This window comes from Populus euphratica, unplaced genomic scaffold, assembly GCF_000495115.2.
Source record: "Populus euphratica unplaced genomic scaffold, PopEup_1.0 scaffold2.1, whole genome shotgun sequence".
Taxonomy (NCBI): Eukaryota; Viridiplantae; Streptophyta; class Magnoliopsida; order Malpighiales; family Salicaceae; genus Populus; species Populus euphratica.
Window position 1 is genome coordinate 7,569,541 of NW_011499846.1, and position 27,338 is coordinate 7,596,878.

The following is a 27,338-nucleotide window of genomic DNA, read 5'->3' on the forward strand; positions in this document are numbered from 1 at the left end:
TTGGACTTTGCTTACTGCCAACTTCAGATACCTTGGGTCTGAAATGCGTGTTAGACCCATATGCTTACAAAAAATAAATAACTTAATAAAAAAACTGCTCAAATCATGTTATAACAACTTTTGAAGATGGGCCTGACATTTAGTAGATCTATGAGTGTATGGACTCAGAACATGTCCGAGCAAAGATATGAGAGGTGATGAGTACGATCATCTCATGGCTATCCTTGTAGGGATAGTTATGGATAAACAAACAAATCAAAAACAATAAAAATTGATTCATCAATTATGTTAATAATTATTTTTTTCTTTAAAAATTAGTGTTGTAATTATGGCAATCTGTTTTTTTTTTTACAAATCCTAGTTTAATCCCGTGCTCTTGTTGCAATATTTTTTTTTATCTAAAAAACGAGTTTATTATTAAATTAAATAATATCGCATGCATCCAATCAAGTTATTTTTTAGCTGACACGAACTAGTTTTTCTTTTCTCACACATATATTTGAGGGGCATGAGGTATAACTAAAAAGATAAAATAAAATTAAATCTGGATGGAAGGAATATTTAAACGGAAATTTTAAACACGGCCTTGTTCCTGGTACGGGAAGAGTTGAAATTTTAAATTTGCGTGCTCTTTCGCAGCGAGAGGAAAAAAACATGCACGCTATTCTTCCCTCCCTCTGATTCTAATCTTTCACTATGTTACCATCCTTGCCAGCAACTTTTTTACACGAAGCACGAGCTATAACACACACAAAAGACAAAAACAATAATAATAATGAAATTGTGCATATTTTTTCAAATAATTTTTTTAACTTTAAATTAGTTTTTTATGTTTTAACATGAAAGTAATTTTTAAATAATAATAAAATATTATTTTAATATATTTATATAAAAAAAACATTTTATAAAATAATAAAAGCCGTCATAGTGTCAAGAAGACAATAATAACCCGGACCCATTAGCGACTTCGCCGACTTGGCAATGAAAGCATCATTGACGTTGGGCATAGTAGTCATTTCACCAGGACGGCGTCCCCCAAATCTAATTCCGGAGCGGCCAAATAGGAGGAAGAATTATCGCATTATTTATTTCAAGTAAGTATAACATTTTACTCATTAATTAATCTCCAAAAAATTTCCGTTAATTCACCTCCCTCTCCCTCTCAAAAAAAAAAAAAAAAAAAAAAAAAAAAAGACGAAACGTCCCTTTTTAAATCCCTCCATTTCAATTTCTCTCTACAGAGTAAAACACGAAAACAACAACCAAACTTTTTAATCTCTGCAAGTCTCCAGTGATTCTCGTAAATTTTAGCAACAGTGATATATATTCCAATCCACCATGCTAATTACTATCTTTAACTGACTCTTTGTCTGTATAAGGTAAGCAAACAAAGATCTCCTTTTAATTTTTATCTCTAGTAACTACTCTGCTTAGAATTTTTTCCCTTTGGTCTAATACTCTGCTGCTCTGTACATTTCTCTTCGATTAGATTAGATTAGATCCCCAGTCCTTTAATTTTAATGTTTTTTCTCGTAATTAGTTGATGATTTTAGCTTTTAATCCCATTCATCTCCTTGAAAGACACCACTGATTGCTTTGGTCTCTTAAGTCATGAAATTCCTTCAAAACTAGTCATGGGTGTTTGTTGATGGACTGCTGGGAGAAACTTACAACATATTCCTTGTAATCTTTGGTAATTGAAGGTAATCTGGTCTTATTTTGAATGTATTTTTAATTTTTGCAGTAGAGTTTAGTCGGGTTTTTGTTAGTGAGCAAACAAACTACTCGATATCCAACTTCATCAGGTGTTGACGTAATTAACGTGGCATTTCTCTAGCTGCTATGGTACTGGAAATTGTTGCCGTCTCAGCTTTGGGTTTTCTTTTTGGTAATTTTGACATTCTTGAGCTGTAGCTCGTCTAATGAACTTTGGTAGGTGGAAGTGAACTGATAGGGTAACTGACATGCAGATAGGGAGAAGAAATGACGTACATCATCATTTATGTAAATGATTCATTTCATATGCTTAAATTATAGAGTGTTAATGGATTATACTGCTTGTAGTGTCAACTGTGTTATTATTACAATTTTATAGGGATTTGTTTGCAGTGGCAATGTCTCTTCTGGCCCCACTTTTGCTTACCGTGAAACCCCATGCTTGAGTATATCTTAAAATGCTTGTTTTACATTCTGTGAATTAACTGTAGTTTCAGAAACTTAACTCTTTATACAATTTGGGTCTCTACAACTGATTATGGCTTCGGTAAATCTTAGATTATCTTTTGAATACGAAACCAGAAGAAATGAAAAAATCAGGAACAATGAGATAAAAAAACATAAAATTACACCATTATGTGTAATCCTAGTATTTCATGGGAATAGATGACCAAAATGCTCTGTTAAATGAAGAATATTGAAAAGATGGCTACTATTGACTTGTGCTATGACCAGTCCTCTCACGGCAACAAAAACTTTCCCAGCTTCCTTCCCTTGTCTCTATCTCTATTTCCCAACTCTCAAATATCAAAGTCAGCCTTTTTGACGGGTCTGTATTCATCAGACAGGGTTGTGTTCTTGTAATCGATATTGATTGGGTTGTTAGCCATTGCATCATCATGATACATCATATGATGTAGCGCGTAGTAATGAGGCATCGAATAAATTTGCAGGCATGAATCTTTTACAATCAGATTTATGTGTTGGATCTTAGAACATGTTGGTTAAAGGGGTCTTACCCTTTTTAGCGTCTTGACACTTAGATCCACTACTACCTCTTGCAACTGCAATTTTAAGCCCATTTTGAATTACAATGATAGACATTTAATAGTTGGAAGACATTTGTAAAAATAGCATTTGGGATATACATATACATCACAATTTCGTTAGAGGTACTAGTGAGAGTTTGGGGTTCAACATTTTATGGAAAGCAATATGGCATGCTCTTTGTTAGGCCTTTGGGTTCTTTCTGATGGACTTGAATTCTGTTTGTCTGTTGGATTCCGGTCTTTATATGATGACCTTTTCATTCATTGATGCACATTGTGCCATACATGTTGTTTTCCATCTATTGTTTGTTAGAGAATAATATAAATTATATCTTGGAGCACCTCTTAACAACTTAAGTTTTTAGGTTGAGATGATTCCTTTACATGGTATTAAAGTCTTGTTGATTGAGTGATCACGAGTTCAAATCTCACAACCCCATTCTAATTAATAAAATTAAGCATAAGGTAGTGTGGGTCTCTGTTTAAGCTTTTAGGTTGAGATAGTTTTTTGATATTATTGTCTTACTCCATGGGAGGTAATGCTTGCCCTCTCATTACCCTAAGCCAAAGTTATTGTTGAGTGATGTTTAATGCTAGATCTCTAGTATGGTGTGAAGAATTATACAATTAAGATACACCTTTGTATCTTGGATGTGTTACAGACTCTATTTCAAGATTAGATTTACAATAGCATGCAATTATCCATGCTTGCTTGCACAATCAAAGGATACAATGGAGAAGGTTACTGTACAGTTCCCAGGAGCTCACTCCCTCCTGGACTGCCTTGGGGCTAGAAGCAGGGGAACTAGGTGTTACAAGCCTCAGTTGTCATAAAGCATGATTATTTTTTTAAGGACTTTCCTTTTAAATCTAATCTTTTATTTATCAGCTGTATCTTGCTGTAGACTGTGTTGGTATGTTTTGAATTGTTATGTCTATTTTTATGAAAGATAAATGAACAAATGCTTCCTTGTTTCTCAGGTTTTACCTAAAATATGGATATCTGGAATCGCTCATCTTCTGGTGGTGCTTCTTCCATTGGCAAGCCACTGTTGGATTTTTCAAATACGGTGATGGAGAAGGCTCATTTTGAACAACAAGGGAGAGTTCGTGTTGATGAGAAAAAAATAGATGTAGACCATAGAGAAATTTACTTTCTGATTATGCATTTTCTATCTTCTGGGCCATTCCATAGGACTTTTAGACAATTTCAGGATGAAGTTTTAGGACATCAGCTTCTACCAAGAAGATATCATGCTTGGTTTTCAAGAAGTGGTGCACATAATGGGAATGATAACGACGATGGTGTCTCTCTTCCTTTAAGTTATGATAAATTGGTGGAAAGGTACAATAAGGTTCATTTTACTCTTTATTTTCCATCTCTGGTCATATAATTTATAACCTGGTGGGTGAAACTTTATGGTAATGGCTTTCCTCCATTCTCATTTCTATTCGTTTTCCTTTGATGCCATTCATTTATTTGCCATGCTAGCCACTTGTATTTCCATACAGTTTTTCCTGGTGTACCTCTGTGTTTCACTACTTGTTTCCTGAAGTTGAATGATGGCAGCATTGTTGCAGAATAAAATTTGGTTCTAAACTATCAGGATTTTTTTTTTTTTTTTTTTGGTTTTGGAAGATAAACTGGCCAATAGTGACCTCTTTCCATAATCTTTTTCTTTAAAGTAATGCCATCCAATGTTCTTAACTTCTTGCATAATTTGGAAATTTAACAATTAATTTAAAATTCCTTTATAAAGTACATCTGTTAACTTTTAACCATTGTAATTCTCTGTTGGAGTTCATCACTGACAAATTGTAATTTTCTTACACTTTATTGGGATCTGTTCTTTGATAATGGAGTAACTGCTGTCATTTACATAACTATCAGGTATCCTCATGTTGAGAAGGATCATTTGGTAAAGCTTCTGAAACAATTGCTGCTGAACACAGATTCTATGTTCGGCGAGGCTGGAGGAAATATTCTAAATGCTGCTCATGTTCCTACAATACTGGGATCTGGTTCTTTTTCGCTTCTTGATTGTATGTGCTCCGTCCAGTGCCTTACTCTTTCTTAAGATAAATTTTTCAGATAAATGCCAGTAAAAATACTCTTCCTCCAATGTGATTGTTTCTCAATTGAATTCAACATGTGTCCCACTGAAAATATTGCTTCATGCCTGAAATTTTGGCTGCATTTCAGTTGTCTTTCTTTCTATTAGCCTTTCCCACTTTTCATCCTTCATCTCAACACCTTCCAGTAAATTATTATACTAGTCTGGTCTTTCAAATGAGCCATGCTTTTGTGTAACAGTATAGGTCTTAAAGGTTGTAACTAAGATGTAGACTCAGGACATGAGAGCAGCCACTTTATTCCAAGATACAAGTCTCTCATTTGGTTCATATATAACAAATTTTTATTGTCAGGTCCTGGGAAATTGATTTTTAATTACTTGCCATGCCCTTGATTGTGGCATGGCCTTCATGAGGCCCATGAATCTTCCTTGCAATTCCTAGGCAGAAATGGCTTTCATTTGCTAATCAAAAGAACATATTCTCTTCACATTCATCAAATTTCATAGCTTTTTTGGTTGAACATGCATTCTTAGGTGATAGATACTTAAGCAGAATATGCTTTGGATATAAATAACTAACTCCACTTTTCACTATTCTCTCTTCCTTAACGGTACTTTACTATTAGTTTTGGGGCTAGATTTCTCAACAAAAGCAATTTCTACTTATTGTAGGTTTGGCCTTTATATTTTTGCTATCTGAAATTATTTTATTTTCTTAGTTATCGGAACATTCCCTTTTTCTGCACGGTTCCTCTTATCACGGCCTTTCATCACGTGCTTTCTAAGTTTGGTTATTTTCTATAAATTATGAGTTAGGACTTAGATTTTCAACATCTCTGCCTTGTGACTATTTATTAAGATTTATCCTATTTTCTTTGCTTTTTACCCCTATTATGCAGGTGAGAAGAGTATGCATAAGCAAGCTATGCCCCTGCCAGCAAACCTGCGTTGGCCCCACATGCAGATTGATCAGGTGCATGGGCTGAGTTTAAGGGAACTCGGAGGTGGTTTTGCAAAGCACCATCGTGCTCCATCCATTCGCTATGCTTCTTATGCCATTGCTAAGCCATTGACCATGGTGCAAAAGATGCAAAATACAAAGAAGTTAAGGGGACACCGTACTGCTGTCTATTGTGGTAAGGATTCATTGCTTTGAATTTGAACACTGACATCTTGCCTTAAATGGGAATTCTCCTTTCTATCTTTAGCAGATGATGCCTGCTTATTAAGTGTTTTTTACAGGATGATATTTAGGATATGGTAGCAGTAATTACCCATGGCATTTGTAGTCTCCCTAGTTGTTTTCTTGGAGAGCAAATGGGAGCCATCATTTTGATTGGTCTCTTAGATTGAAAATTTTGTTCACCGGTCTCATTAAAAAGGTTCACAATTTTTCTTTGAACATATTATTGCAGGCGTCACCTTTGTTTTACCAACCAAAAATTCTGTAAATGGTTATGTATCATTTCTTAACCTGCAATTAAAGTGATAACTGAATTATGGTGAAATTTACTGAACTTTTTTCGTTCAACAGTTTCCATTTCCTTGCTTGCATGGGTTTCATTGCCTTTTTGTCTATTAACAAGTATAACTATTGCCTGTATCTCTCTAGCAATATTTGATCGCTCAGGAAGGTATGTTATTACTGGTTCGGATGATCGTCTTGTCAAGATTTGGTCAATGGAGACTGCATTTTGCCTGGCCAGCTGCAGAGGACATGAAGTGAGTTCAGATTTCATATGTAATATATGGTGACTGTGAGGGCTTGAAATGCTTTTAAAAATATCTTTGTCCTATTTATTTTAATTTACTCTTTTGGTTGTATGTACTAAAGGGTGACATTACTGACTTGGCTGTAAGTTCCAACAATGCTTTAGTAGCATCTGCTTCCAATGATTTTGCCATTCGAGTGGTAGGAGTTCTCTACCTCATCTCTTAGCGTTCCAAGTTTCATTTACTCTGATAAATAAATAGTTCCTTCTGGTATAATGCAGTGGCGCTTGCCAGATGGGATGCCCATTTCAGTCTTGCAGGGGCACACTGGAGCTGTTACTGCCATTGCATTTAGTCCCAGGCTTGGCTCTGTGTATCACCTTTTATCGTGAGTCCTTTTTCTAGAGATATTGATAGAAATTAAAAAATGTTCATATACTCAGTTGATCCTCAGTGATCGTTTTGAGTTTCATGAAAAAAATTCATTTGTATTGGCTAGGGTCACTCTGATTTTTCTGCATTTCTTCAATGAGATGTTCTGATATGGGGATGTTTTTTTCTATTGCCTTCTGGCTGGAGGCATCTGTATTTATCTGACTTGGCATTGTTAGTTAATCAGCTAATATGCCTATTTGTAGGTCATCAGATGATGGAACTTGTCGAGTTTGGGATGCTAGATATTCCCATTGTAGTCCACGAATTTATGTTCCAAAGCCTTCAGATGCTCTTACTGGTTAGATGGTTGCCTTTTACATTAGTACTGTATTGTTGATTACAGACCTGGTAAATGGGAGTTTTTTTGCAGGTAAGAGCAGTGGTACTTTTAGCAATGGACCTTCCTCGAGTAATGGTCCACAGAGCAATCAGATATTGTGTTGTGCTTACAATGCCAATGGAACTGCTTTTGTCACTGGAAGCTCTGATACTTACGCTAGGGTGTGTTTGAATGCCTTTTCTCATGAAATAACTTCTTAGGTTCATTTTTCATCACTCTCTTTGTGTTGCTATATGTTTTGTTTGATGTGTTTCAAATAACAAAATATTTCCAGGTTTGGAATGCATGTAAATCTAACACAGATGAGTCAGAACAACCTATACATGAGATGGATGTATTATCTGGCCATGAGAACGATGTCAATTATGTTCAATTCAGGTTAGTTGTTCCTTGTTAGCAAATTATTTTATTTTGGGGTGTCTGACCCTTAACCATCTGCTTTCATCTGCAGTGGCTGTGCTGTGGCTCCAAGATCTTCAATGTCTGACACTTTGAAGGAGGACAGTGTTCCGAAATTTAAAACCTCCTGGTCTGTCAATATTTTCCTTTCCATTCTCAGTTATTTAATGTCAATAGTCCATTTCTATAGTTAGTTTGATTTTAAGTAGAATAGAATGAACAATTTACCCTGTACATACTTGGCAGATTTATGGGGCACTTATTGCTTAAATTTCATGATTCTTAGGTTCTGTCATGACAAAATAGTCACCTGCTCACGTGATGGCAGTGCAATCATATGGAGACCTATATCACGGAGATCGCATGTGAGTTCCTTTGAAATAGTTTCCCACTATGGTTTTCATTGTGTAGTTTGGAGGAGGCATATTATAAATGTTTCCATTTCTATGAACCTTAGGATAATTATTTGTACCTTCTGCTCTCCAATGGTTGAATTGCTAAGCTTTAAGTTAAAGAATTTCATGGAAAGATTTTTTACTTGTCTTTTCTTGTTATTGCCCCAGGGAAAATCTGTCCGTTGGACAATGTCTTATCATCTGAAAGTTCCACCTCCTCCACTACCTCCACAACCTCTTCGGGGAGGACCACGCCAAAGAATTCTTCCAACTCCTCGTGGTGTTAATATGATTGTGTGGAGTCTTGATAAGCGCTTTGTCTTAGCAGCTGTTATGGGTAAATTTTACTGTTGCAGTATGGATTGGCCTCTAGCATTTGTTAAGGCGCCCCTTTTTGTGTATTGTTTCTTTGTATTTTGCTATGCTCGTCTTTTGGATGCAATGAAAAGTTAGTGACTTTATTGCATACATACCATATGTTATAGAATCCTGATTGTGATAAATAACTTCTTGCTTCTCTGTCTTTTATGCTTTCGTTTGGATGCACAGATTCTTCCCACCTTTACCTTTTTTGTGGACATGGTTTTTTAATGTTTATTTCAACATGGATCTTTAGATTAGGTCCTTATAGTGTCTGAAAATCCAAAAATAAGATCAATCAGAGCATGTGTTTACTCTATGTCGATGTCTTGGCTTAGCCATCTTAAAATCAGGTCTAAGGCTTCAAAACTCCCAAGTTCCTAACTTCTAATTGTCTTATTGCAAGTCTGCCCAGTCCAGTTGATGTAGAGAAATGGCTGATCTGTGCTTATGGATGTTGATCTACAGAGAATCAATTTTTTTTTATGAATTTTGGATGTGAATATTTGTTAATGCTCTCTTTAGATCTTGTCCTTAACTTCTGGTGGCCCTCAATTATTCCACATACATGCAGATTGCAGAATATGTGTTTGGAATGCTGCTGATAGTAGCTTAGTGCATTCTTTGACTGGCCATACCGAGTCTGTAAGTGTTTTCTGAACTTTTTGGTCCCCATCATGGATTGACATATTTAATGTGCTTATTTTGACCTCTATTCGAATAAATGAATCATTATGGGTTGATTCCTTCCTTCTTATCTGAAGTCATCCTTCTAGATGTCTTATTTTCCTTTGTACTTGTTTTTTCTCAATCATTTTAATATGGTCAATCTCCAAAATCTGTGACATTGGGAGGAAACTTATTGACATCTCATCTAATCTTAATTACTTCTAGTAACTTCACAACAAAATCTTGTAGTATTGTTTACTGACTTCAAATCCTTGTTCAATAGATTTTAGCTGAATTTCACAGAATGGCACGAACTCAATTGTTCTGCATATACTTAACATAATCTTAGTTTACTTGGTCGTCTGGGCACTCTATCTGCTCCATCTGATTGTTCAATTGTGATTTTATTTTTTTCCTTCCGTAGAATCTTTGTTAATTTGATATTTTATTTTTTTAATGTCATTAATTAACTGTTTTTTATTCATTTTGTCAGTCTTATGTTTTAGATGTTCATCCTTTCAATCCGCGGATAGCTATGAGTGCTGGGTATGATGGTCGAATGATAGTGTGGGATGTAAGTCTCTGGTTCTACAAGTTCCTCATGTTGACTCACTGATATTGTTCCACCAGTGCCTATTTTTTACGTAACTTTGCATGTTATATGATAGATATGGGAGGGCATTCCTATTCGCACATATGAAATTGGTCGTGTCAAGTTGATTGATGGGAAGTTTTCTCCGTAAGTAAACCATAACATATTTAATAATCAAATTTTACCTTTCCTTTTTGTCCATCAGCTAATATGTTTCAGATTATGGTAATTAAGTACTTGAGGAAGCGAGTGGGTTTTGACTTGTTAGGCTATGCCTAAACTTGACCCCTCATCACAGTTATTTGGAAATTATTCTTGAAAGTGATGATTAAATGTCAAATATGACTGGTTGAATTTTTTTAATCTTTTCATTTATATTTCTATTATTTATACTGGGATTGCATCATATGAGCATTGGTCTAAATGATATGCTTTTGGACAGTGTGCTTCATTCCTCTATGAGGTTCTTATGGGTTGGGTAATTTTATATCAGCCAACTTCCAGGTGTTGCATTTGCCTTGGATTTGAGATATAGTAATGCTGTGATGTTCTTGTCATGCACACATTTTTTTTATAAAAAAATTGGCTGAATCTTGAGAATTCTTCACACGTGGTGTTTGGTTTGTGGTTTTTCCATCGGTGATTTGACATGTTTTCTTTTTGTGATAGGGATGGGACATCTGTTGTGCTTTCTGATGATGTTGGCCAAATATACTTGCTAAACACAGGCCAGGGTGAGTCTCAAAAGGATGCCAAATATGACCAGGTACACGAATTCTTAATTGTGCAGTTCTTCTCACCTCTGTCCTGCTTCCCTGGGTGAGCCAGAGTTCCCCTTCCTATTAATTAAATAATAATCCTTCTGTTTCTTTACAATGGTTGTTTTGGTTATTTTTCTCATGCAGTTTTTCCTTGGGGATTATAGACCCCTTATCCGTGATGCTGCAGGAAATGTCCTCGATCAGGTTAGCTCCTGCAGCATTCTTTCTTTGTGAAGAATTTTTTACTTTGGCCTATTAAAAAAGTACACTACAGGATGCGGATAATGATCAATATGCGCACCCTAACAACCTGCAAGATTTAAAGTCATCAAAATTGAAGTAGTGACCTTTCCCCATTCTCGAGGATTTATTTCTGATAGTTTATCATGTTGGCACAGATGAATAGTTTTGGAAAATTGATTTTGTTGATGTGGTCAATTTGAAGTGCTAAGCTTGTTTGTGTCTGGTGTCTTTGACTCTATTCAGTTGTAATGGGAGATTAGTAGTCAAAGATCTTTCTATCTAGTGTCTTTGACTCATCTCAATGCTAAATAACTTATTAGTATGAGATCATTTCTGGTGCAGGAGACACAACTGGCTCCGCATCGAAGGAACATTGAAGATCTTCTGTGTGACTCAAGTATGTTTATGGCTCCTTCATGCATGTTAATTTTATGAAATGTTATTCCGAGACAGCACCTCCCCTAATGTAATCGCTTATTGGAAACTCCAGGTATGATTCCATACGCAGAACCTTATCAGACCATGTTTCAGCAACGTCGACTTGGTGCACTAGGAGTTGAGTGGCGTCCTTCATCCATCAAATTTGCTGTTGGTCCGGATATTGGTTTAGGCCAGGATTATCAAATGCCTCCATTGGAAGATTTAGAAAGAATGTTTGACCCACTGCCTGAGTTCATGGATGCCATTTACTGGGAACCAGAAAATGAAGTCATAAGTGACAACACTGATTCTGAGTATAATGTTGCAGAGGAATGCACCAGTGAGGAGGAGCAGGGTAGTTTGTGTTTCAGCTCTCCCAGTGATCCCAATTGTAGTACAGGGGACACTGATGCTGAACATAGTAAAAAGGATAGCATTCGCAGGTTAAGGAGGAGAAAATACAAGACTGAAGTAAGTAGTGGTTTGTCTATATCTCTCTTTTCTTGTTTCTCTATAAATACAAAATACTGAAGTTGTTGGTTTTCAGGCTGAACTAATGACATCTTCTGGGAGGCGATTGAAGAAACGAAACATGGATGAGCGTGATGGCTCATTATCTGGAAGTAATGGAGGTAAGAAACTGAAAGGTGTTCAGAAAGTCTCTAAGAGGAAGTCTTCCAAAGCGAAGTCATCAAGGCCTCAGCGTGTTGCTGCCCGCAATGCTCGAAACATGCTCTCCAAAATTACTGGAACATCTACAGATGAAGATGATGATGATTCAGAAGACGATACATCCAACTGTGAGTCAGGGCTTCAAGATTTGACCGTCCAAAACAACAGAGGAGATGGACACTTGCAGAATGCACAAGAAAAATGTATGAAGGAAGATAAACTTGTTTTGGTTGAGGATATGGCCAAGCCTCCTGAACTCCCTGAATCTCAATCAGTTTTGGGAAATAGGAAAAAAATAGTCTTGAAGTTCTCATTACGTGACTCCAAGAAGCCTGTGTCTCCAGAAGAGAGCAGACTCAATGGTGAAAATCGTATTGATTTTGTTAACCCATCTTCTGGACCTATTGAAGCAAATAACATCAAGATAAGCTCTGAAGATCCAGGGGCATCTTCTTCGAATGTGTCTGGCTTTGGACTGTCTCAATACCACACTAGAGGTGATCTTACTGGTGCTTCCACAGCTTCAAGCAATGAAATTTGTAATGAGGGAGACAAAAATTGGTCCAGATCTGATAAACACAGTTGTTGTGACCCAGTAGATATAAGTGAAGTTTTTGGTACAAACCATTCTCAGGAGTTGAAAGTGGACCCTCCACCAAAGATAACAAGGTTAAAAATAAAAACAAAAGCAATTTTGAAGGATTCAAGTAGTCCCTCTAAATTGAAATATTCGAGAACAGGTGGTGACGTAACTAGCAATGGAGGTGATGTAATGTCTGAAGCTCCCTCTTTTCTAAGACAGCATAAAATATCAGGAGTACCAGATAGGGGTGGAGAAGGTTTGGGCAGATCAATTTCTCTGCATGGTGTAAACAAAAGGGAAAAGACACACAAGGCTAGATCTGATTTAGAATGTTTTGATAGTGTTATAAAAGAAAACTCCTCACCAGAAAATGACCATTGTGGTTCTGGAACTGATCTCTCTGAAGCTGAAAATGGTGATGCGATACGTAGAACAAGATCCATGAAGATGAAGGCAACCCAGCGGGAACCAAGTGCCCAAAATCATAACCTTGGGGTGAAAATGGGCCATGAATTGGTTGGGATATCAAAGAATGCTGCAGGTGATGAGTTCCTATCTGAAGAGTGGGTGTCAAGTTCGAAAACAGCAGTCAGAGCAAGGTCGGCTAAAAACAAGAGAGGAAAGTATTCTGATAATGATACGAGATTTATTAGAAGAGAATCAAATCAACCAATAAGAAAATTATCATGGTTAAGCTTGTCAAAGCATGAGGATGGTTACCGTTATATCCCCCAGTTGGGCGACGAAGTTGTTTATTTGAGACAGGTATTCTCTCTATTTTCTTGATTTATGGCATTTGTGCCTTTGAATCCTGAGTTCTGTGCTTCTCTCGAAGTAAATTCTATTTTAATGAATTATCAATGGTTTTGTTATTCCCAGGGCCACCAAGAGTATATTGATTTATATAGTCTACGGGAAAAAGGTCCTTGGAGTTTAATCAAGGGACACCTAAGTGCAGTGGAAATTTGCAAGGTAGAAGACCTTGATTATGCCATAGTTCCTGGTTCGGGGGATAGCTGCTGTAAAATCACACTTAGATTTGTAGATCCTTCATCTGTTGCTTTTGGCAAAGCATTCAAGCTGACCCTGCCTGAACTGATTGATTTTCCTGATTTTGTTGTTGAAAAAACACGATATGATGCTTCCATCAATAGAGATTGGACTACCAGGGATAGATGTGAGGTGTGGTGGAGGAATGAGAATGGGGAAGGTGGTGAATGGTGGGAAGGGGATATTGTTTCTGTGCAGGCAAAATCTGTTGACTTTCCAGATAGTCCTTGGGAGAGATATGAAGTTATATACACGTCTGATCCAACTTTACACAAACACAGTCCATGGGAATTGCACGATCTTGGCATTCCATGGGAGCACCCCCATATAGATTTTGATGTAACAAATAGAGTACTATCTTTGTTCAATAAATTAGAGCTATCAGCAAAGAAAACTCAGGTAGAGAAGTTTTCATCTGAAAATCCGTTCTATCTGAATTTTTGAACATGGACAGTGTTTTCTCATGGTTTTGATAGTTCTACTCTAAATCTTGCAGGATTCTTACGGAATTCAAAAATTGAATGAGGTTTCTCATAAGTGGGATTTCTTTAACAGGTATATGTTATAAAGCTTCCTCTTTGTTTTGTTATCTGTCATCGCTCTGGCCTAGGAGGGTCATTACTCTATTTATTTTGCAAACAATTTTTTTTTTCTCCTGTCATGATGTACTACTAAAAAGAAACCAGCTTGTATTCAGAGTTGTTGAAAAAGGTTCAAATGTAATTAGATATTAGTTTGTGGAAATGTCGCTTCCCGCTATCTTCTGGTAACTACTCGATCAGCCTCTGGAAACAACAGATTATGAAGTTAGTGTATGCTTCCATGTTCAACGATATAACTTAAAGATTGTAATCAACCTTACAATTGATGAGTTGTGCAAATGCAGTGCTACGTCCCTTTAGAAAGGATATGCAGTTTATGCGGGCATCTATAGATAATGTAGTGCTGTATTCACTTGTCGATACAATTTGCTATTTAGAGCTGCATTTGCTGGTGTGGATGTAGAAATTCTTCAACTGATCTTTGGTTTTGTGGGAGTTTTGCAGATTTTCAGTACCTCTGTGTCCTGAAATTATCAGGTCGAGGTTAGAAAGCAACTATTATCGGAGCTTGGAAGCCGTGAAGCATGACATACAGGTGATGATGAAAAATGCCCAAGATTTTTTTGAGTTAAGCGCTGAGCTATCACACAAAATGAAGCGCCTCTCTGAATGGTTTACAAGGAAATTATCAAAGATGTAGAAAGTCCAATAATTTTTCCCTTTGTTTTTATAGTTTTTTAAGCTTTCCCTCCTCATCTGTCCAATTTTTGTAAAATGAATCCTACAAACTTTAGGATGCTAGAATGCCCAATGAAAATAGCTGTTGCAATCATTTTTTTGACAGAATGGGAGGGGAAATGGATACGGTGAGAGTTTCCCATAATGTACAGGTCACTATAGCTTCCATGGCATTGCATTTCATAAAAAAAAAGAAAAAAAAAAAAAAAAAAAAAAGAAATGAAAATGATATGTAGTCGGATTCTTGGATGACCTCTCAGCGAGTTAACTGGGTCGATTCTGAGCGAGTGGCTGGGTTCAATACTGAATTTGTGTGTGAACAAACCTGAATGGACTTTTTTATCTGGCGCGTGATCAAAGTCATAGAAGAATGTGGTTTAAATATTGTCTGCTAAAAATTTGAATTTTAAGTTTTTACTAATAATGTGTTTCCATTAGATTCCATCTTATTCTCACATGACCATAAGAATGACACGTGACATGATTGTCAAACACCCACAAACCAATTTAGTGCTTGCACTTTTCTTTTTAGTGTCGTATTGCCTTTCTCTTTTTATATTTAAATGTCTAAACTTTCAAAATTTACAAATCGAGTGTTTTTCTAATTCATTAGTCAGTAGTTGATGTTTCCATCAATTGACATCTTTATACGGGATAAAAATTTGAAAATAAAATAAAATAAAATAGTTGTGGATTTTCTTGATGTATCTAAAAAAAAAATAGTTGTGGATTTTCTTGATGTATCTTGCTGTGGATTTGTATTTAAAACTGTTTGAAGTTTTTTAAATAATTAAGTTTTTAACATATTTAATCATGGAAAAAGTTGAGGAAGTTGAATGTGTCTAAAATCTTTTTTTTTAAAGGCATGTAATTTTTTTAATTTGAGTAATATATATATATATATATTATTTTGTTGTTTAAAATTTTTATTTTTATTTTTTTGGTCGAATATGACCTATATAAAGGTAAGATGCGAAGTGGATATTAAGAGAATTTATTTAGAATTGTGTTAAAGTGGACAAGATAATATGTCATCTAAAACGATATAGCATCTATTATTATAGTTGATGAGTTTTTGTTCTATTTGACTATAATCAACTTTCATGCTCTTATTTTTTCGAGTCTTGTGAAAATTATAAAGATAGCATTCAATATTATAAATATTAATCAAATTATTTTTTATATAAAAAAGAAAAAAAAACATTTTGCACATAATAGTTTGTTTCCTGTTACAATTACCTGTTCTGATTTGAAAAACTATCATGTACACCCCGGTTAAACATAAAATTTTAAATTTAATAAAATAATTAAATTTTCCTTGTACATATTATTTAGTCTCTTCCTTCTTACCTCCTCTCTCTCTCTCTCTCGCTCCATCTCTCTGGCTCCATCTTTTCTCTCTTTCTGGACATTGACATCATTTGGAAATGTTAAAAAACTCTGTTTTTAAAAAAAATTATTTTTTTATATATATTTTAGATTATTATGATACATTAATTTTAAAAATATTTTTTAAAAAAATAAAAAAATATTTTTAATATATTTTAATATAAAAATTATTTTAGAAAACAATCACCATTATATTTTCAAACAATCTTTTAACTACTGCTGCTTGGAGAATCAAAGCCCTTGGAAGATTCTGATAGATGCCTTGAAAGGACAACCATGGAGAACATGAACATGGCTTTACTATTGCTGTTTGGAGAATCAAAGCCCTTGGAAGATTCTGATAGATGCCGTGAAAGGACAACCATGGAGAACATGAACATAGCTATCCCTGCACTCTTGTGCTCTCATCGGTCTAAATCCATTACTTTTATTGCATTGGTACATGCAGTCTGGCAGGATCATGATGAAGAAATACAGAGCTGTTTTCAAGAAAACAAGCGCATGCTTTCCTTTCTCAGAAATTTGGAGCAAGCCCTGACAACATGAATTACACATGCAACCTCTTAGGTACTCTATGAAGTTCCTGGGTGGCTAGATTTGATTTTATAGCATTTGTATTTATGAGAATTATGGAAGTGGTGTCGATTTTATATTGCACATTGATTTTGTTTTTTTTTTTTTTTTGCCAAGTTGTAATATTAATTTGATAACAAAGTTATAATATTAATATTAATAATATTATCATTGTTTTTACGTTTCAAGGGCTTTTTAGTTATTAAATAAAAAGTAATGATAGCAAGGGTGATTTTTCCAAAAACAAATATGGCTTTTACTAAAAGTATAAATATTTAAATAAAAAACAAAAATAAAAACAATTAACTAGAAACAAACTAAAATGTCCATGAACACTTGGAAAACATGTCATCATGCCATGTGTATCTAGCGTTTATGTTAGTTTGAAGAACCCGTTTAGCAACAAGGTTGCGTCTGCGTTTTATTTAAAACACAAAGGTAACTTGTTTGGTAAAAAAAAACACATTTTACTGTGTATGGTTCCATGTTTTTTCGCGTTCGAGACGCAGAAAAAAAAGAAGCAGCATTTTGCTGCTTTGCGCACACTATTCAGTGAACAGTGCAATAGATTTGCATTGTTCACTTGAAAAATAACGAACAGTGCAATTCTTTTGCACTTTTCATGATTGAATTGCACTGTTCGCGTGAACAGTGCAATTCACACACTTTTTTTAAAAAACTAGTTTAAAGTAAATTAAATTTATTTGCACCGTGATGTGAATAATATTTTTTTTCCTGAAAAATTAATATATAGTGAATTAAATTCACTCGCACTATAATATCAATTTTATACCTGATAATATTTTATCTAATTTTATTACATGCTCAAAATATTATGAAAATTGTAGTTTTATCGGATAAATTTTGTACATAATAGAATTATAAATAGTTTAATGGAATAATAAAAAATTTTTTTTCTTTTGTTTTTTTTTTTTTTTTTGCCAAGTTGTAATATTAATTTGATAACAAAGTTATAATATTAATATTGATAATATTATCATTATTTTTACGTTTTAAGGGCTTTTTAGTTATTAAATAAAAAATAATGATAACAAGGGTGATTTTTCCTAAAAAAAAATATGGCTTTTACTAAAAGTATAAATATTTTAATAAAAAACAAAAATTCAATCTTAATTAAAAATATTTTTTATAAAACAACTTTTTTCAAACCATAACTATAACAGCTACCGCAATACCAAAGACATTCGAAGTAGACGGAACTCAATTATAAAATATTCTTGAAGTAGACGGAACTCAATTATAAAATATTTGAAAGTTAATAAACTCGAATAGAAAAAATAAAAGTAGAGATACTTAATTATAAAAAAATAAAAATTCATAAACTGAAAATGTTATCAAGCCAACTAATTTATCTTCCTTTTCCTTCGTTTCCTTGGTAGAACCTCTCTTTTCCTCACAAAATCTTTCTACCTTACTCTAGGGACGAAACTGACATACTTACATAAGTTGAGGGGCTGAACTTGTCCCCCCACCACCCAAAAAACAATAATAATAAAAAAGGCGTTGCCTTTATAGCCACCGAGAAATAATTATCAAGCGTCAAACCCTAAAGCCCGGTATTGCATTCCCGACTCCTTCCCTTTCTATAGTGTAGCGTATCTCTGCTACCACCAGCAGCCGCAGCAGCAATGGCAGGCGGTAAGATAAGAAAAGAGAAGCCATCATCACGGGGGGCACCTTCCTCAAATCACTACCAAGGAGGCATATCCTTCCACAAATCCAAAGGACAACACATCCTCAAGAACCCTCTACTTGTTGACTCCATAGTCCAAAAGTCAGGCATCAAGAGCACCGACGTTGTTCTTGAGATTGGTCCTGGGACTGGAAATCTCACCAAGAAACTTCTCGAAGTTGGCAAAATGGTTGTTGCTATTGAGCTCGACCCTCGCATGGTTCTTGAGCTTCAACGCCGCTTTCAAGGCACCCCCTTCTCTAATCGCTTAAAGGTATCTTTATCATTGTTAGTTTGGCAAGTTTTTTATCTTTTACGAAAAACTAATCACTCGACATTCACAGGTGATCCAGGGTGATGTGCTTAAGACAGACCTTCCTTATTTTGATATATGTGTGGCAAATATCCCTTATCAGATATCCTCACCCCTCACATTCAAATTACTGAATCATCAACCTTTCTTCAGGTGTGCCATCATTATGTTTCAGAGAGAATTTGCTATGAGACTTGTTGCTCAGCCAGGTGATACCTTATACTGTCGTCTTTCTGTTAATACCCAACTCTATGCTAGAGTCTCCCATCTTCTCAAAGTTGGGAAGAACAATTTCAGGCCTCCACCCAAGGTGGATTCCTCTGTTGTTCGAATTGAGCCTAGGAAACCACGTCCCCAGGTGAATCCTAAGGAATGGGATGGGTTCATAAGGATTTGTTTCATTCGAAAGAACAAGACACTTGGTTCTATTTTTAGGATAAAAAATGTCCTGTCCATGCTTGAAAAGAACTACAAGACTCTTCAGGCGCTGCAGCAATTGCAAGATGGTTCCTCGGGGAGTACTAATGCTGAGATGGACATTTTGGGACTGGGAGATTCTAAGGAGGATCACAGCATGGATATGGATGATGGAACGGATGAAGAAATGGAGGTGGAGGATGGTGATGCAGACGGTGAGGCCTCTGAATTCAAGCAAAAGGTTTTGGCTGGGGTGAAAGAGAGAGATTATTCTGAAAAGAGGGCATCCAAACTCTCGCAAGAGGAGTTCTTACACTTGCTCTCTCAGTTCAATATGGCTGGCATACACTTCTCCTGATTGGAGTTTCAGATGTTGCTCCTTTTCATTTGAAGTTTAACCCAATTTTGTTTGCTGTTTGCTTGGCTACAGAAAGGCTTATTTATGTTCTTTCCACTGGTTGAGTTTGAGCATTGATTTCAGGATGTAAATAGTCCTCTGTATTAGGAGGTCAATTTTTGTCTCACTTGCTATGTTCCCCTTATCTTTATATCCTCTTGTTGAAACACTCCTAATTAACAATTTCAAAAATTTCTTTCTTTTCCGAAGCTTTACTAGCACAAAATTTGCTGCACAGCTTTGAACTTGCGAATTATAGCATCTTATTATGTCAATACTTAATGTAGTATGCTATACTGTTTATTGTTGATGGCAAGGTTTTTATTCTGGAGACTAACTGAGAGAGCTCGGATTAGACTACTGTAGTGCTCAAAAGCAAAGCTTCGAAGGCTAGCAATCCTGCAATACAAGAAGCAACGCCAAGTGTCCCTGTAGAGTGTTAGTGAGTGTCGAGATTTATGTTTGCTTTGATAATTTGATATCCAGGCCCGTTACAATGGGGGTGATTACTTGTTTTGGAGGGTTCAGGTTCAGGACCTAGCATGTTACATCATGATGATGCCTTCCATTTCCAGGGAGATACGAACCTGACATGACAAATCCAAGAATCGTGGGAAAAAATGATAAGAGTGTAGCGAAGCACGCTGAATATGGCTTTTTCTCTCACATAGCTGTGTCTCTCTTAAAAAGAGCAACTCCATGGATGTTATGCTCTTTGAAATCTCAATGCAAACATTGTATCGAACTTTATTGCGTCAAATAAATTGCGTCATCTTTGAAATCTCTTATTTTAATAATGGTTTATGGAATCTCAAACCTCCAAGAAAAAGGTAGATCAAAATAATGGCACTAACAAGGAACTCGGACAGGCAGGACAACAGCAGAAACTAATGGTAGGAACACAGACAGACCACCTAATAATAGGACAACATTAGAAACTTGAAAGAAGTGATGTTCACAGAAAAAGTCCATAACAGGAATCACAAAGGCAGCGAAAGACCACCAGCATTATTAAAGGATCTCGAAAACAAAATCCCTTCAAAACGTAAATAAAAAGGATCTCGAAAACAAAATCCCTTCAAACATCCGCATTCGACCACTGGAATCACACTTGCATCTGCGGTGCTTACATTCTGAGAAACTCACCATACCTGGTGCACGTGACTTTCATCAAATGATTCATATGGGGCTTCTTTCGTGGAAATGTTAGAAGAAGCTTTCAGAGAAAGGCAGATGCTTTTAATTAATTTTATGATAATTTCCCAAAGGGAAGTTCCTTTCCCCGGGGCAAATCAGAGTCAATATTGTTAAGAGAAATCCCAGAAGTCTTGAGTGATGATAAGGGCGGGCAATGAGAATAACACCATTGGCTTAGTAACTCAAGAACGAAGAGTAAAAAATAACTACACTAGAATTGTAACTCCAAATCAAAGCATGGAGGCAAGGCTGGTGGAGGCCTGGAATAAAATCGTCAAAAACACTGGCATCTGATCACAACGGACATTAGAGTCAACAATCTCAGACGAAAGCACTCAATCAAACAAAGCATTGGCCCTTAATCATGCCAGAAAGCAGTGCGGATCAAGTGAAATGTTGTCAAGGCCATAACAAAACAGAGTAGACCAGCTGATGATCTCCGAGTTAAGCATCATGAAGCACCTCCAGAGGAAAAGCAACTAAACATGTCGCTAGTAAATATTTCAAACTCACGACTGAATATCTGAATGCTGCGTAAAGGACTCGATCCAAAATATCTCATCCAGGCAAGCCAGTGAGTGTACTTTGCAGAAGTAATCAAGCATAGTTCAGAAAATGAGGTCCTCTGTTTAACAGTAAAACTGATAATAATTAGACCACACAAAACCAATAACCAGCAGTTGCTACATGAGCATACTAGTCCAAATTTACCCCGCTGATTCCTTTGTAAGAACCACAGCAATAATTTATCAGATCCAATACTTGATCGTTATCAAGCAAACCAAGTAACGTCACAAATCAATCTTAGAGATCAATCGAAATTAATATCAAAACAAGAGGGTAACGGAATTTGCCTTCAACACCAAACACCCAACTCGAATTTCGAGGCACTTCTGGACCAAATTAGAACTGCTTAAAACAAGTTTTGTGGAAAAGTAATAGCCCCGGCCTGTCGGCATATGTCTTTGTTACGCTGTTCAGCCTGAGATTAAATTCCACAAAGTTTTCAGATCAACAAACTAATCGCAGTTAAAAGGTCAGACAAAAGAATAGCAGCTGGGGGTAAATTTTACCTCTGGTGAATCAAATGTCATAACGAGTGTGATAGAACCTTGGACTCCAATGCTAGCTGGCCGGCCCTAAAAATTTGTACTTCTATAACGTCATAGCAGTATGACCTTCCGCAACCAGTCATCTGAAACAATTCAATTAATTGCCTCAGAAATTTTAGATCATATGATTTATTAGTGATTATAGCTGTGGCCTCAATCTTGAAAACTAACTTCTGCAGCAAAATGGTACATGGTTCAGATGTTCAGGAGGATTTCACTAAACATTCACCCATACCCACGTCAGCCATGAATTTAACCCATGCAGCCTCTACTTTCTTTCAAAGTGACCCAGGAAATTCACTTAAATGATTTGTTTTACCTTTAATTAAATCAATGCAAACCTCAGCAACAACGCTAGAAAATGGCAGAGAAACACAATACTTTTATTCGCTACATGAAAGAAGAGATCTAATGCTTAATTGAAGAAAAATCACAGAGAAGGAAAGTTCAGTACCAATAAAAACTGGCCCAATTTATATTGCATTAAAGACAAGTCACATATCTCTTGAAAGTAACTAAAATAAGAATTAAAACAAGAAATGTGGGACGTAATGAATACAAAAATATACAACACAAACCAGCACCATTGGTAATGGGCAATCATTAAAAAAATATTCATCAGTAAAGAACAGGAAGAAAAGATTTTCAACAATCATCATCCATCTGCCATCTCATAAAGAGAGTACCGTTGGCCATGGGCAAGTTGAGTACATTTTCTATTACCAGGTTCTCTTCTCTTAACTCTCTTCTTCATCATCTCAGCCCACCTGGCAAACACATTAGAGACTTCGAACTTGCCAGAGAACTTCATTTTTTGAGCTAACTCCTCAAGTATATCAGGCTTCCCAGCTCGGGAGAAATCAGCCGCAAATTTGTTGTAGTCTAGTTGAGGAGCTTTCATTCCCTTTTCTATCATCTCCTCCAAATATTTGCATGCCTCTTCAGATCTACCCTGACTTATAAGCCCTCCAATGAAAACAGTATAGGAGTTATCATCAGGGCAAAAGCCTTTCTTACTCATTTCATCCCAAACGGCATGACCCATTTCATAGTTTCTTATTTGAAAGTAAGATTTCATTATCATATTGTAAGAGTGGATTGAAGGTTCAATTCCATTTTGAATCATCTTCTTGTATATCCTCACTGCATCATCTGGCATTCTCTGGCTGGTCATCAACTTGATAAGGGCATTATAAGTTTTCCCATCAGGTGGACAGCCCTTTTCTTTCATCTCCTTTAACAATTCATAAACCATGTCCATCCTCTTATGATTCCCATACCCTGTCATCAAACATGTGTAAACTGCAGCATCAGGATGACAACCGAAATCAACCATCTCATGAAAATATCCAACTGCCTCTTTCATCTTGGTTTGTTTGCACAGATCCCGGATCAAAATTGTATAGCTCCGAACATCAGGTGATGGGCCCTTGGATTTCATGACCTCAAAGAACTTGATTGCATCAGACCTCTTTTTACTCCTTAACAACCCTTCAAGCATAATATTATGGGTGACAACATCAGGCTTAAAACCCTCATCAAGCATCTCGTTCCAAATCCTCCCTGCCTCCATTAAATTCTTCACCCTGCACCATCCATTAAGCAATACAGTATATGTCCTCAAATTTGGCGTAAACCTACCTTCCAACTTCCCAAATAGTGCCTGAGCTTCTTTCCCAAGCTTGGCCCTCCCAAGACTATCAAGCAGAGCATTAATGGTCTCTACACCCACTCTATATTTGTGATTCTTCATTAACTCAAAAATACCAACAGCCTTTTTCCTCTCCTTTGCAGCAGCAAAAGCTCTCAGTGCAATGGAAAATGTGTCCAATGTCAATAGCCTTTTTTCACCCATCTCTTCAAGCATTGACATCATAGTCTCAAACTGTCTTGCCTTAGCAAGTATGATCATCATCGAATGGTAAGTCCTTGAATCATGGACAAAACCTGGCTTCTCCGCTGCCCAACAGAAGAAGCGGAAAGCCGGTTTTCTAGCATGACGGAATCTTTCCAACACCTCTATGACCAGGTCATGTGATAAATTGATCCCACATTCATCTAGAACTGCCTCCATGTTGTGGTCCAATGCAAACAACTCATCAATCACCTTGCATACCTTATGAACCTCAGCAGGATCTGCAGTTGATTTGACAATAGCACCTTTGTTTTCTCTTTCACAAGTATCACTCTCATCATTCTCCTCATTTTCAGCATCGGAATCTGTATCATCATTGCTGGAGCTAGAAAACCACCTAACACTTAGCTCTGAAACTTTTCCCAGTATAGTAAAACTGGGCAGTAAAGAAGTTTTGGATTTATTACTAGCTGTTGAGTTTAGAATTAGGGAGAGTTTTTCTTGTAAAATTGTTCTTGGTGCAGAGGGGTATGGCCAAACAAATGGGATTTGACCATGAGTATGACTAACTCTACGATCACAAGAAGAACAACACGAATGAGAGAAAGGCAGAGAGCTACAACCCGGGAGGCACACTTGCTCTCTGCTACATTGTCCTCCTCCTCCTCCTCGCCCTTGTCTCTGATAGAGGGGGATTAACTTTGTGTTAGAGTAGAGTTGGCCTTTGAAACTTGAATGCCAATTGGAGTGCAAGCAGCACCGTATCATTTTGTATTTACCAATTACCTGAAAAGGTTAACCAAGAACAAGTTTTATCACATAGTCTTAGCAACATAAAAACACAACCTTTCATAATTAGGCCAATCCCAGCTGACTTAGGGAGGAGTCGGACCTTGAAAAGCCAGCAAGGAGCTTCGAAAATACTATTTTTTTTAGCAGAAATATTGCTGGAACAAAGTATGAAGGGTGGCAGCTTTGATCAATGTTGAATATCTACAACTCAAAATTCATATATAAAGATACAACAAAATTTATGAAATCAATAACTCAAGTGAGAGGGTAAAAAAAAATCAATCTTCAGGTTTAGCAGCATCTTTTTTATAGCATTCATTCACTTGTCCATTATCTCAATCCGAACAATCAAACTTGCAAATTGCGTAAACGAATTCATAGCTCAAGGAAATATGGCAATAAAAAATAGTAAGTATTATATAAGCCCACAAAAAAAAAAAATCAATAGTGTTAAAGAAAGCCTAACCAAATAAATGAACGGTGTGCGGAGAAGTAGAGGGATATCGGACATAAATAAGTAAGTTGCAAAAACTTTTGGAAACCCACATAGGGATGGAGAAGGAGAAGACAACCCAAAAGCACTACAGAGTAACAACCAACCTGAAAGTAAAACAAGGAAAGCAAGGGTAATAAAATCAATGGTCAAGTCGGGCAATTAATTAATGAATAGGGGAAATTTCAAAATTCTTTTTAAATATGCTGGGGGCAGAACTGTAATTATGGTGCGGCAAGTAAGATGAAGAGGAGAGGAGGAAAGGGAAAAAACCCTTGTGTAATCTCAGCTGCCGCCTCCTGTTCTGTCTTCATTGCTTGTGCTAACTAGGAAGGTCAAGGTCAGTTCCTCCTCCTTCTGCTGACACTTCTTATTATTATGTTTGGGATTTAAGCCTTTTGTTTTGTGTTTAATACCACCCAGTAGAATGGCTTTCACTTTGATTTTTCTGCTGAGTTGAGTTTAAACTCCTCCTCCAACTCATCAACTGCTGAAAAAACCCTTCTAAGTATGTTTTTTTTCTGCACTGCTACTTTATCTAATTATTTTTTTTAAATCTTTGGTATTTATTACCTTACATGGATTAAACTATATTGCAAAACCCAGTGAATTTCTGATTTTTTTATTCCATTAACCAGTTTATTTTTTCTGTAATTGAACTACGTAAATATAACAATTTTGCTTGCTTTTCCGTAAAAAAAGAAGTGAAGTAACCCTTTACTTGAAGTCACTGCAGCAGTCGCCTGAATTGCTTATTTCCATGGTATACAGATCGATGACCTCTTGGGTCTGTATCATGTCTTTCTGTCAACGTTAAAAAACTGTTATCGTTCGTTTTTCTTAATGCATGATATGTTGATGACTTGAAATGCTTCGTGACCCATTTTTTCTAGGCTTAAATCATATTATGCGTTACTGCTACGATTTCTTCATTTAAGCATTGCTTGTACAATGAATTATATTAAAGGCCTTTATTCGATTCAAGTTGATGCACGGAAACTCAAAGGGAAGTGTAGGGTTGTTACAATTATATGTATAGTACCACTGGTGAAAATCCCATGTTGAATCAACCGGTTAAAATGCAGTGTTTGCGAAGGAGATAATGGCGGGACAAGCTGCTGACAGCATTAATCAAGGGCTTCGTGTTAAAGCAACGCTTAAACTTGGGTCAGAATTGTATGCCGTCAATTCATGCAATGGTAATACTGTTTCTGAGCAATTGGTTTCCATGAAAGAGCAGAGCATGAGCATTTTGAAGGAATTCATCACTAAACATAATGTTCCTCATGATGTCCCTGATGAACTAGCTGAAAGCTCTTCAGAGGATGAAGTCCTTGAGAAGCCTCAAGTTATAACGAAGAAATCAAAACTTACTTGATATTTCCTTATTTTCTTTGCTTGAAGTTGAAAACATGGAAGTTAAGTTTCTTTTGTATGATTCTCGTTATCCTAAACAAAATATTCCCAGTATTAAGAATAGGTAGTTATGCTGCTTGACATTTCCTAGTCATCGACAGCCTTCTCTTGCTTCTCTCCGAAACAATATGTAATGATAACTTTGGTTGCTTAGTACCACTAGAACGAATGCTGAATTTGCAATACAATTCTAGATCAAACACTTGAAGTGAAAAGAGCACGGCTGAGCAGAATATGACTTTCAATGTTCAACTAAGCAGGCAGACACCTATCTTGTGTGCCTCTTCCTCTGGCTGGTCGAGTTAGTAAGTTAAAGTTCTCTATGCTAAAGTATTGGATTCTTTCAACACGTTACTAGATCCAAAGTCTCTCCATAGCCTTCTGCTATTCTACACTCTGTGACACTTCTTTATATGTCGATGGCTCTAACCACTTTCTTCTCTGGCTTACAGAGTCCTGCAATGAATAAATCCACTATCAGTGCAAAACAAAGCCTAGGAACACTGATAAGGCCTGTCTTGTAGTTTTTAAGTGATCAAATCCTTACTTTTACAGGTGTGCTAGTCTAGCACAACCCAGCGGGAACAAATTATCCCTACTATTGGCTTCAAAAGAGATTGTGTAGATTTGATTAAAAACATGAACCGACAAAAATTCTCAACTGATAGTGCCTCCAAATAACTATTTGGTAGCCACCAAACTGGCCGTGCCAACAAATAGCCAGACAAGAAGAGAGCACCCAAACCTTGCGATGCCTTAAATAACAGCTGAAGGAGAAAAGACCCAGTAACGGGCAGCGCCTTCAAAAAGTTAGTTGAGGATCTAAAACCAAGATGTGCTATATAAATGCAGTTGTAGTCCCAAATTATCCAGGTTGTTAGGACAATGTTTTTCTTTTCAGATTCGAGAAAACCCTGTAAAGTGTATCTTATAAGTTTA

General features: G+C 36.3%; 3 protein-coding genes and 1 long non-coding RNA gene across 7 annotated transcripts; 3 read left to right on the forward strand and 1 right to left on the reverse strand.

Moving 5' to 3' along the window:
- Positions 1 to 1,093: 1,093 nt before the first annotated feature.
- Positions 1,094 to 14,945, forward strand: LOC105137260 (WD40 domain-containing protein). Of its 3 annotated transcripts, XM_011042973.1 has the most exons (25): positions 1,094 to 1,379; positions 1,541 to 1,703; positions 3,747 to 4,110; positions 4,657 to 4,808; positions 5,740 to 5,976; positions 6,453 to 6,562; positions 6,675 to 6,752; positions 6,835 to 6,941; positions 7,192 to 7,286; positions 7,359 to 7,489; positions 7,603 to 7,706; positions 7,780 to 7,857; positions 8,014 to 8,092; positions 8,291 to 8,459; positions 9,057 to 9,127; positions 9,645 to 9,725; positions 9,820 to 9,890; positions 10,413 to 10,509; positions 10,649 to 10,708; positions 11,090 to 11,144; positions 11,238 to 11,638; positions 11,715 to 13,187; positions 13,302 to 13,871; positions 13,969 to 14,027; positions 14,519 to 14,945. In XM_011042973.1, exons 3-25 carry the CDS (start codon positions 3,761 to 3,763, stop codon positions 14,712 to 14,714), a joined length of 4,824 nt encoding a protein of 1,607 aa, XP_011041275.1. In that variant the 5' UTR covers positions 1,094 to 1,379; positions 1,541 to 1,703; positions 3,747 to 3,760; the 3' UTR covers positions 14,715 to 14,945. The 3 variants fall into 3 exon arrangements, with proteins under 3 accessions (XP_011041275.1, XP_011041261.1, XP_011041269.1); XM_011042959.1 differs by lacking the exon at positions 1,541 to 1,703 and having other exon boundaries at positions 1,095 to 1,379; XM_011042967.1 differs by lacking the exon at positions 1,094 to 1,379 and having other exon boundaries at positions 1,396 to 1,703.
- A 3,308-nt stretch (positions 14,946 to 18,253) lies between these two features.
- On the forward strand, positions 18,254 to 19,746 carry DIM1A (Ribosomal RNA adenine dimethylase family protein). Its single transcript, XM_011042983.1, has 2 exons — positions 18,254 to 18,681; positions 18,752 to 19,746. The coding sequence occupies exons 1-2, from the start codon at positions 18,364 to 18,366 to the stop codon at positions 19,493 to 19,495; spliced, it is 1,062 nt and encodes a 353-aa protein (XP_011041285.1). The 5' UTR covers positions 18,254 to 18,363; the 3' UTR covers positions 19,496 to 19,746.
- A 1,613-nt stretch (positions 19,747 to 21,359) lies between these two features.
- Positions 21,360 to 25,284, reverse strand: LOC105137293 (pentatricopeptide repeat-containing protein At3g62470, mitochondrial-like). Of its 2 annotated transcripts, none has more exons than XM_011043001.1 (5): positions 25,203 to 25,284; positions 24,957 to 25,090; positions 22,298 to 24,484; positions 21,805 to 22,197; positions 21,360 to 21,713 (listed from the first exon to the last, which is right to left on the reverse strand). In XM_011043001.1, exons 2-3 carry the CDS (start codon positions 24,999 to 25,001, stop codon positions 22,499 to 22,501), a joined length of 2,031 nt encoding a protein of 676 aa, XP_011041303.1. In that variant the 5' UTR covers positions 25,002 to 25,090; positions 25,203 to 25,284; the 3' UTR covers positions 21,360 to 21,713; positions 21,805 to 22,197; positions 22,298 to 22,498. The 2 variants fall into 2 exon arrangements, with proteins under 2 accessions (XP_011041303.1, XP_011041294.1); XM_011042992.1 differs by lacking the exon at positions 25,203 to 25,284 and having other exon boundaries at positions 22,298 to 22,426; positions 22,462 to 24,484; positions 24,957 to 25,072.
- LOC105137291 (uncharacterized) lies at positions 25,218 to 26,486 on the forward strand. The gene is made up of 2 exons (XR_844529.1): positions 25,218 to 25,323; positions 26,069 to 26,486. It is a non-coding gene; the product is annotated as an uncharacterized LOC105137291 (long non-coding RNA).
- The last annotated feature ends 852 nt before the right edge of the window (positions 26,487 to 27,338 follow it).